Below are 9,793 nucleotides of genomic sequence, written 5' to 3' on the forward strand. Positions count from 1 at the left end.
TCACAAGGTACAACATATTTGATTTCTATTTTCTACAGCATATTGATTATGCACTAAGTGGATTTTAGCATTTGGAATAACCTGGAGTTGATTAACTGTTTCTGTTAATGAATTTGCAATGTTAAATGAATTTGCAATGTTAGGAAATTAAACAATTAAGTATCAAATTTGATAGGTAATTGCTACTTGCTATACACCATGTCAAATTTGAAATAGAAAACATATTTTTATTTTATGCAGCATAGAAAATATAAATATTAAGACATTAACACTCTTTCATGTGTCATCACATTGTCAAAAATTTTGTTGTTATTATATTATTATATAATTATTATTTGAATAATCTAAAATATTATAATTTTTTTTAGTTATTTACACACTATCATAAATAAATAACCCGTGCGAGAGCACGGGTTTCTTACTAATATAACAAACAAAAGAAACCAATGACTATAATAAAAAAATAGTAAAGATCGCAAACATCAACGGATCAGTAACACAAAATACAAGAAGCAAGTTAAATCTTCCCCATCAAAGATCACTTAAAGCAAACATCAATCTCAACCTAAAGACAAAGACACTCTTATTATTATTGACTCAAAAGTAAGACAAAATTCTCGAGTCACTTATACATTGATACATTTATCAAAATATTTGTAATAAATCACTTATATAATATAATTTTATTTGCTCTGAGCTTAGTTCTTGAAACAATCCTTTGTATGTGCCAGGTAATCTTTGGTGGATATCTCAGAGATCTTCATAGATGCTTTAAATATGACTTCAAATGCTTTCTCCATGCAAAACTTTAGTTTCTGTTCATCTATAAATCCCTTTAGAGTTTTCATGCTCACTCTTAATACTTTCACATAACTCATAATTGCAATGTTTATATCCTACAATCGTACACAAGAGATAAATCATGTTAGAACTATATTTGGTGTAGTATTAACTTATCCAACTCAAACATATAAGGAAGTGTATGATTGTTCTGACATGTCTTTATTGAATTACCCAATCATTTATTTATTTCTTTATGACTTTTTATCTTCTACAATTTATTTACAATGAAGTAAATAATATTTCTCAATCCATAACCACTATCCACTTTAATTAAATTTAGGGAAACAAATGACCATGTACATTATCAGCCTCATTTTAATTGATGACACTTGTTTGGATTTCAATTTCTTTTCTTTTTTTTAAGTAACAATTCTTACATATTCACATATTCTAAAAAAATAAACTGTCATTTATAGTTTATAGTTTTTTATATTTTATATGAAAATAAAAAATAATTATAATATATTAATTATAGTTTACTTTAGAAAAACATGCATTGGACAAATATACTTTAATAAAGAATTATTAAAAATGAGAGGTCCTTTACATATTCAACATAAAAAGAGATTTTTTTTTTTTTTACATTTTATTGTTTTGACACATATTTGTCATTAATCAATTATTTATTTCTTAAAATTAAAATAAGAATGATTAAAAATAAAACTAATAATTAAGAAAAAAATCATACATGAAACAAATGTGAGTTACTAGAGAATAATTTAAATAAATATTATTATTTGAATATTTCGACATAAATAAAAAAATATTTATAGTTAACCAATTATAAATTTTATACATATTCTAAGTAAAGTATATTTTTTTAATTTAGTATTTATCTTATATACATATTTTAAATAAATAAACAATCATCATAATATATTAATTTCTCTCAATTATAAAAAAAAATTAATTACATTCCTCTATTTTACTTCATTTACGAAATGAGTTCTTCTATTTTAAATTCATATAATTTTTATTCCTCTCTCATTTTTGTTCTTAAAATTAATATGTCCATTTCTAAATCACATAAAAAAAAACTTGTGAAATATGAAAAATCCATCCTATAGGAATCTTTATAAGACTTTAAAGATAAAAAATCTAAATTATATGTCATTAAAAAAATGTGAAAAGGGTATAAAAATATTTATGAAACTTTTAAAAGAAAATATCGGTTACACTTCATTAGAAAAAAATAAAATGAACCCGACATCAATTTTTAGTTCTACATAAATATAATATAAGAAATCAAAACTGTTTGGATTTGAAATATATAAACTAATTTTGTTAATGAAATACACAAGACAAATGTTTGTGACTAAAACATTAATTTATATTAATGTTTTTTAACATGTCCAAATAAAAATGAAAATAATTATAATAAAGTGAATATAACTTTTAACACTTTAATTTTATTCAAATCACTTAAAAAGACATTGAGGTTGAGGTGTATATAATTTATTAGAATTATTTTATTCAAATCATTCTTTAATCTATTTGAATATTTCAATAATAATTTACACAAAGAAGCATAATTGTGTTTGTCACACCAAAAACAATTTTTTGTAAGGTTAAAGTTCCACTCTATATGAACTTCTTAAAAGTTCCAAATCAAATAATTATGAGATTAAATTTTTTTTCTCAATAATATACCTGAGGTCCACCAGTCATGTTGAAATACAATCCATTTACCGGATGATTTGCCAAAGTCATTTTCTCCACTGGCCCTACTATGTTTGAGATAACAACACTTGTGTTCCCCAAAGTATCAAAAATTATTTTAGATACTGCCTGAAACACAAAACCAATAAAGTAGAAAACATTATTAAATCTAACAAGCTCCAAAACTAAGTAAAAATAAATACAAAATCAAATTTAAAATTAGTTGTTAAATATTAATGTGTAACACACCTCTGGCCCTCTTAATTTCATTTCCAAGTCCATAAGCAAACCTATGAGATGAACACTGAAAGAACTTTTCTTCCTCTTTATTATTTTACGAGCTTTCCAAACAAACTCAAGAGGGTTGGAAATTCCTGATTTGTTTGGCTTTGGTATTGGAATTTGTAAGAATGATATTTTATTTCCCCAAAGTCCTTTGGATTCTGGTTTTTGCATTTCCTTCAATGATTGATAGCCTTTAATATTTCTTGTGTTGAGCATTACAATTGCAGTAGAATTTGCTCTTTTTGTCTTCTCATTCATCTCTTCCATGTATAGCCTAATTCCATAGAAGATTATTCCGCAAACCACGTCGTTTATAGTCTGCACCATTTGATCATATATAAAAAATCAATAGTAATTAAAGTTTAGTAATCTAGCTTAATAATCTATATAATTAGTTAATATTAATCTTACCACTCCAAGGTTTGATTTGATTTCTTTGATTTGATCAAGAGAAAATGATATGTTTGACAAGATAGTAGGCCGAGAATCAAATCCTTTATATCCTGATCTTATAGGTGTTATGTCATCTGGAATCATTCTTGTCTTGATTATGCTTGATCCAAAATCTGATATGGAGCTAAAAAACGCATTTACACCAAAACATAGATTCTTAAACAAGCCCTTCTTTGTATGTTTTGAATCTAATTGTGATCTGGAAGGAAAAGTGAGAGGAAGGGAAGGATCATCAGCTCTTTGAAGACAAGAAAGAAGAGCAGCCATGAGAGAGTAACCATCACCAAGTGAATGATGAAGTTTGAATATTATGGTGCTAGCAGCATTTGTTGTTGGATAATTTATAATATGAATTTCCCAAAGTGGTTTGTCTTCTGGCGTTCTTTCAATTAAAATACTTGTAACGTAGTCACTAAGGCAACTGTCATACAATTCAATTGGTGATGAATTTGTGGTTTCAGGAAATTTAGGAATCTTTATGTGCTCTTCAGGCTTCACTTCAACTTTTCGCCATCTCATCGTACCATTTTCGTGTCTTACCTGTTGCAAATTAAATAATAATGAAAATTTGTGAATATTAGTAGAAAGGAATAAAGTATGGAAGAGATATTTATAGAACCATAATAGAGGAGAAACGTGGATTGATGGGGAGGAAGACATTGTTGATCAAAGGTATTGCTAGTGAGACATCAGATGGAATAGCTAGTTCTAGAAAGCCAAAGATATATGAACATATCACAGAGGTGTTGAAATACTGTCCATGAGGACTCACTGGCTCTTCAACCTCTTCATAAAATTTGTCCATACTTGTGGTGTTTGTATGTTCTATTAATTACACAATTTGCTATAAAAAGAATAAAGCTGCCTCCATGATATATATACTATTAGCAGCAATAACAATAACAACAACCAAAACAACTGATCCGTATGCCACTAAATGCATTCGGCTGCGTGAATAAAAGTTCCTCATATATAATATTTTAATCAGTGCCATGCTTTTATACAAATAGTCAATCTCAACATTTTTTTAAATAATTTTTCTTTGCTTTTATACAAATTGTCCATCTCAAGATTTTTTTAATAATTTTTTTATAGTTTTTTTTAGGTCTATCTTTACCTCTAATTGTTTGATTTTTTTCTATCCTAACATACTCTTCTTATTACATAATTTATAAATTTTCGCTCAATATTTTCAACCTACCTCTGTTTATTTTTCAAGGTACTACAAATTTTTTATCATATACCTTACCAACTGACACTATTAGTAATGGTTGATAAATGCATGAGTATATGTGACATGTACCTATATAAATTCATTATATATGAATTGAATACCAAACAAATAGTTTAGGAGAGTTATGTGGCTTTTTTTTTATTTAATAAAAAAAATATTTTTAATTCTTATTTTTATTTACTAAATATTTTCATTTTACATTCTTTTAAATATTTTTCTCTGTAATTTTCTAGTGTAAACTCTAGAAAATTCATTTTCCTCCACTCTTTAATAATTATTTTCAATAAAAATTAATTCCTCTGTACTAAATTTATTTAAAAAATAATAAAATATATTTTAAATGGACAAATAATCTGAGATCAATAAAAATATAAAAGAGCACACTTATTGTGAGACATAGGGAGTATATAAAAGAGCACACTTTATAAGTTTTTTTTTAAATAAAAAAATAATTTAATTGGATACATGGATGGTGATTGGTTGAAAGTGCATCACCCCTTTACTCATACGCTGACTTAATTAGTTTAAAATTTTAAATAATTTATTAATTTAATATAAAATAAAAGATACTCCAAACTAAATTCAAAGAAACGTGTTCATCTTTAAAAATGAAGCATGTGTGAATATAAAATAAATGGCAAAGTAAAAAAAATCAAATTATATTAATGATTTTGTAGAATACAACTTAACTGAGAAAAAATATTGTATTAAAAATTAGGCTTAATTGCATTTTTGGTCCCCCTAGTTTCAGCCTCTTAGACTTTTAGTCCTCCAGTTTAAAACCCAGGATTCATGCCCTCAAAGTTTTACTCTGTTGGAATTTTTGAAGCCCCCCCTCCATTTGGCAGTATTTTTAATGACATGGCATGGAAATAAACCTGCCACATGGGTAATGATTTAATGATGAATGACATGGAAAACATTAACTATTTAAAATATTTTCAGGTTATCTGTAAAATAAACTTAATTTGGAAAATGTATTTTTAATTCATTTAATTAGACACATGAGAATCCAATTTTGCCCTAATCCCTTTCTTGTTCATTCTGTTCGTCATCTCCTTCATTTCTCCTTCATTTTGTTCGTCATTTCCTTCGTATCTCATTTCTCCTTCATTTCTCCCTCATCTCCTTCATCCTTCGTCAACCTTGTAATGTCTCAAAACTCTGTGTCATTTGATAGCTACAAAAGTCACAGAATGAGACAGGAATGTCATTGCGGTCTCGATGCTCCATTGATGACGGCCTGGACCGATACAAACCCAGGACGGCGCTTTTTCGGTTGTGGGATGTACAAGGTTCAAGGTTTCAAGAAGTGCAGTAACTTTGTTTGGCTTGATGAGGAAATGAACCCTAGGGCAAAAGAAGTAATTTCGAGCTTAATGCAAAAGTTGAATGAAGAAAAGCAGAGGGTTAAGGATTCAGTCGCAAAAGAAGAAGAATTGAAGATGAAGATGAAACTGATAAAGAAACAGTTGAAGTTTAATTGGGTCATGACCATTGTTGTGCTGGTATCATTAGTTGCAACAATAATTATGAAATGAAGCTGTTAGTACAATTGTTGTTTAGGTCTAATTTGTTGTCTTTGTTTAGGTTCAATTAATGTATAAGTTTAAGGATGTTTAGGTTCAATTTATGTTAACAGTTTATTGTTGTGATTGTATGGTGTTGCTTGGTGTTGTAAACCTTGTAATTTGTTGTAACAGTTTATCGATCAATGAAGTTGCTTGGTGTTGTCAAAATGTTACCAAAGTGTAATCAAATTTAGCCAAATTGAACCAAACTAATAACAACCAATCAACAGTTTACTGAACCAACCTGATAACAGTTTATTGGTGTTGGTCAACATGTTACCAAATTTAACCAAACTGATAACATCATGTTACCAACATGTTACCAAATTTTGACATCATCTATTTACAAATTGAAATAACATTTAATCAGTCAACAAAATCTAACCAAAGTGTAATCAAATTGAACCAACAAGTCATCTTTATAGCAGTAAGTTATAAAATTACTTGCATATATGAAATTATCCAAATGATGGTCATTACATAAGTGGTTCAGTAGCAGCAAATTTAAAACATAACATTACAAAATATTGTTTGGCAGCCATATTGTTTTCTTACTGGCGCATTTAACTGATTACCATATTATTTGGCAATGATGACTAATCACTACAAAATACCCAAAATATCATATTGTTTTACAATCACAACAAACTTTCATACTAATGCAACATTGTTACATTCAAAAAGAAAGGCATCATTGCCTCCTTATCCTGAGTTGGTTGAGGTGCCTGAGATCCTTGACCAATCTCAACTGGTTTTTCTTTTCCCTTACTCTTCTTTGCCTTATTGGTTGTCTTAGCTTTCTTTGCCTTGTTGCCCCCTTTAGGTATTTGCCTATCAGCTGCCCTCTTTCCCTTACAGCTCCTCTTGTTGTGTCCAGCTTGTCCACATTTGTTGCAAGTGACAGTTCCAAACTTCTTAGGAAGAACAAAGGGATTCTTTGGCTCATCAGATGTTTTGTTCCTCATCTTCTTAGGGCGGCCAATTGCCCTTCTCATGACAGGAGGAGACATTGGCACATGGTCAACATTGTTCCAAAGTTGTGGTCCATTATTTGGAAACACAATGTTAGCATAGCACTTTCCAAATGTAAGCTTGCTGCAAAACAGAATTTGTATCATAAATAATACATAAAGAAAACTTAATGTTGTAGAATTCAAGAAATACCTATAATATGGAGACACATATCCTTCAGGTTTTTTCCTAATGCTCCAAATGCAAGAGATAACATGACTGCATGGGATTCCAGACAACTCCCATTTTCTGCAGCTACATGATTCATTTTTCAGATTGACACAGTAAGTCTCAACTCCATTGGTAACTCCAAAGATGGATAAGTCATCATCACCATGCCAAGAAGGGGTCCAGTTTTGTGCCTCCTGTTTGTTCTTCTCTATGAGCAATTGGATTCTAGGACATATAACGCCCTCATAGTCCTGTAATAGTGTCTTCTATTTAGTTATCCTCTTTGTGATATAATGCTTGATTCCTTCCAAAAGTGTTATGATTGGCTTGTCTCGATGCTCTAAAATTGCCCTGTTAAATGCCTCACACATGTTATTAACCTGAATATCACACTTTGAAAATGTCTTGAAATGAGATCTTGACCAATATTTAGCAGGAATGTCAGCCATGTCCTTCCATGCATCTGGCTTTAGAAGCTTCAACTTCTCCATTGCTCTATCAAACATAGGAACACAAGTAGCTCTAGCTGCTGCCCACATGGCCTGTTTAAGCACCAAACCAGAATGCTTCTTCTTCCAATTACCATAAAGGTGTTTGACACACATTCTTTGCTCCACATTGTCACCTAATTCTTGGATAGCAGGAACCAAACCCTACAACAAAAACCACATAACAGTTGTATATTAATATATAAGTGAATATTAAAATAACTACATTTAGAGTTTAATATTTCCTTCTGTTGGTCAGAAATAAAGCCATAGCACCTTTCATTGAATGCTCCTAAATCTTCTAGTAGTAGATGCAAGAACCACTGCCATGAGTCTTTGGTTTCAGCCTCAACAACAGCATAAGCTATTGGATATATTTGGTTGTTTGCATCTCTGCCTACAACTGACATCAGTTGGCCCCCATAATCACCCTTCAGAAAACATGCATCCAATCCAATGATAGGTCTACAGTAGGTGGCAAATCCTGACTTGCAGGCATCCAAACAAATGTAGATTCTCTCAAATGCTGGATTGCCATTATTCTCTGCACATTTAATAACCACAGTACTCTTGGGATTGGACCTCAACAACTCCTCTCCATAGCTTCTCAAGTGTCTGAATTGATCTATACCAGCACCTTGGATCATTTCCAAAGCCTTTATTTTAGCCCTATATGCTTGATCTGTAGTTATCTTTGAACCCCATCTCTGAAGAGTTTCAGCTACTAGACCAGCTGGCTTCATGTATGGACTGTGCCTTAGCAATTGTGTAAACCTAATTGCAAGCCACCGAGTCTTGGCATTCCTGTTGTCAGCAGTTCTAAAACAAGTATGGTCACTCACATAGCTAAAAGCCTGCCAATAATTCTGCCCATTCCTCATGCTGAACCTTAAGTGAAACTTGCAGCCTTCCATACACTTAACTACAATCCTTTTAGAATCATTTTTCTTGATATACACATTCTTTTGATTTTCCATTCCATACTCTTTCACTGCATCTCTAATTGTATCCTTGTCTGTAAACATCATTCCTAGCTGGAATGCACATCCCCCACCACTTTTGAAAACTGGATTCCTTTCTACATCTCCTTCATCCTCACTACCATGGGGTGTGTATAAGTGATCCACATCCTCTTCATTCTCATCCTGTTGTGGCATGTTTATTTCAGTTATTTCTTCCTGACCTAAGGTTTCTGGGGGAAGAACTGAGGTCCAATTCACATCCTCATAGCCTTCACTATCCTCACAGTAGTCACTATCTTCACTGAGGTCATCATCATGTTCAGGTTGAGGGACATTGTCTTAAGTAGGGTCAGGTTGAGGTTCATTAGTTTGAGGTACATTGGGTTGAGGTTCATCAGGTTGAAGTTCATCAGGTTGAGGTTCATTAGGTTGAGGTACATTGGGTTGAGGGACATTGTCCTCAATAGGTTCCTCAGTAGGTTCCTTGGTAGGTTCATCAGTAGGTTGGGTCTCAAAATGATGAGGGACATTGTCAGGTTGGGTCTCAAAATGATGAGGGAAATTGTCATTGTCTTCAGTAGGTTCATCAGTAACTTGAGTTTCAGTAGGTTGAGCAACAAAATTTTCATGGTCAGCAGGTTCAGGGTCATTGTCTACAAACTCAGCATGTGTATGGACACCCACAAACTCAGTAGGTTCCTTAGCAGGTTCAGGTTCATTAGAAACATTAACAGACTTCACACCTATCACTTGTACATCATCATCATCATCTATAATTTTACCTAGCTCACTTGGGTCAACAAATTCAGGTGGATCTGATACCTAATGTTCCACATAAATATCAATCAGCTCATGACCTTCGACATCTTTAGCAAACTGCAAGACATCATTGTCAGTGTTCAAACTCCTTAGACCACGAGTAAAGCTATAATTGGGGTGCCTATACCACAGATTAGCAATGTCAACATAACCTTGTGCCCTAATCACTTGTCTCATTTCCACGACAGACATATAGTCAACATCAAACTTCCATCCAAATTCAGTAACCTCACCATCTACGTACAAATTAACAGGTTCATTTACAAACATACCCCTATGGTGTGTCTTTAACCTAAC

At 31.5% G+C, this 9,793-nt stretch overlaps 3 protein-coding genes across 3 annotated transcripts; 1 reads left to right on the top strand and 2 right to left on the bottom strand.

Annotated features, from left to right (window-relative positions):
* Positions 1–425: 425 nt before the first annotated feature.
* Positions 426–4,098, bottom strand: LOC131607210 (wax ester synthase/diacylglycerol acyltransferase 4-like). Its single transcript, XM_058879231.1, has 5 exons — positions 3,860–4,098; positions 3,199–3,780; positions 2,752–3,105; positions 2,494–2,631; positions 426–896 (listed from the first exon to the last, which is right to left on the bottom strand). The coding sequence occupies exons 1-5, from the start codon at positions 4,043–4,045 to the stop codon at positions 699–701; spliced, it is 1,458 nt and encodes a 485-aa protein (XP_058735214.1). The 5' UTR covers positions 4,046–4,098; the 3' UTR covers positions 426–698.
* A 1,527-nt stretch (positions 4,099–5,625) lies between these two features.
* Positions 5,626–6,097, top strand: LOC131605327 (uncharacterized). The gene is made up of 2 exons (XM_058877700.1): positions 5,626–5,982; positions 6,065–6,097. Exons 1-2 carry the CDS (start codon positions 5,626–5,628, stop codon positions 6,095–6,097), a joined length of 390 nt encoding a protein of 129 aa, XP_058733683.1.
* A 604-nt stretch (positions 6,098–6,701) lies between these two features.
* On the bottom strand, positions 6,702–8,872 carry LOC131605328 (uncharacterized). The gene is made up of 4 exons (XM_058877701.1): positions 8,072–8,872; positions 7,608–7,880; positions 7,210–7,478; positions 6,702–7,140 (listed from the first exon to the last, which is right to left on the bottom strand). The coding sequence occupies exons 1-4, from the start codon at positions 8,870–8,872 to the stop codon at positions 6,702–6,704; spliced, it is 1,782 nt and encodes a 593-aa protein (XP_058733684.1).
* Between the last annotated feature and the right edge of the window lie 921 nt (positions 8,873–9,793).

The sequence above is a fragment of the Vicia villosa genome, linkage group LG5 (genome assembly GCF_029867415.1).
Source record: "Vicia villosa cultivar HV-30 ecotype Madison, WI linkage group LG5, Vvil1.0, whole genome shotgun sequence".
NCBI classification, from domain to species: Eukaryota; Viridiplantae; Streptophyta; class Magnoliopsida; order Fabales; family Fabaceae; genus Vicia; species Vicia villosa.

Bases quoted from the DNA above. Each gene is read 5' to 3' on its own strand.
- LOC131607210 (XM_058879231.1), bottom strand. From the start codon at position 4,045: ATGGACAAATTTTATGAAGAGGTTGAAGAGCCAGTGAGTCCTCATGGA. The intron at 2,632-2,751 runs GTGTGTTACACA...TTTGTGTTTCAG, and splicing joins TGAAATTAAGAGGGCCAGAG to GCAGTATCTAAAATAATTTT. The intron at 897-2,493 runs GTATATTATTGA...GTACGATTGTAG, and splicing joins ACATGACTGGTGGACCTCAG to GATATAAACATTGCAATTAT.
- LOC131605327 (XM_058877700.1), top strand. From the start codon at position 5,626: ATGTCTCAAAACTCTGTGTCATTTGATAGCTACAAAAGTCACAGAATG. The intron at 5,983-6,064 runs GTATCATTAGTT...GTCTTTGTTTAG, and splicing joins TCATGACCATTGTTGTGCTG to GTTCAATTAATGTATAAGTT.
- LOC131605328 (XM_058877701.1), bottom strand. From the start codon at position 8,872: ATGCCACAACAGGATGAGAATGAAGAGGATGTGGATCACTTATACACA. The intron at 7,881-8,071 runs GTTGTTGAGGCT...TTTTTGTTGTAG, and splicing joins TATATCCAATAGCTTATGCT to GGTTTGGTTCCTGCTATCCA. The intron at 7,141-7,209 runs GTATTTCTTGAA...TCTGTTTTGCAG, and splicing joins TATGTGTCTCCATATTATAG to CAAGCTTACATTTGGAAAGT.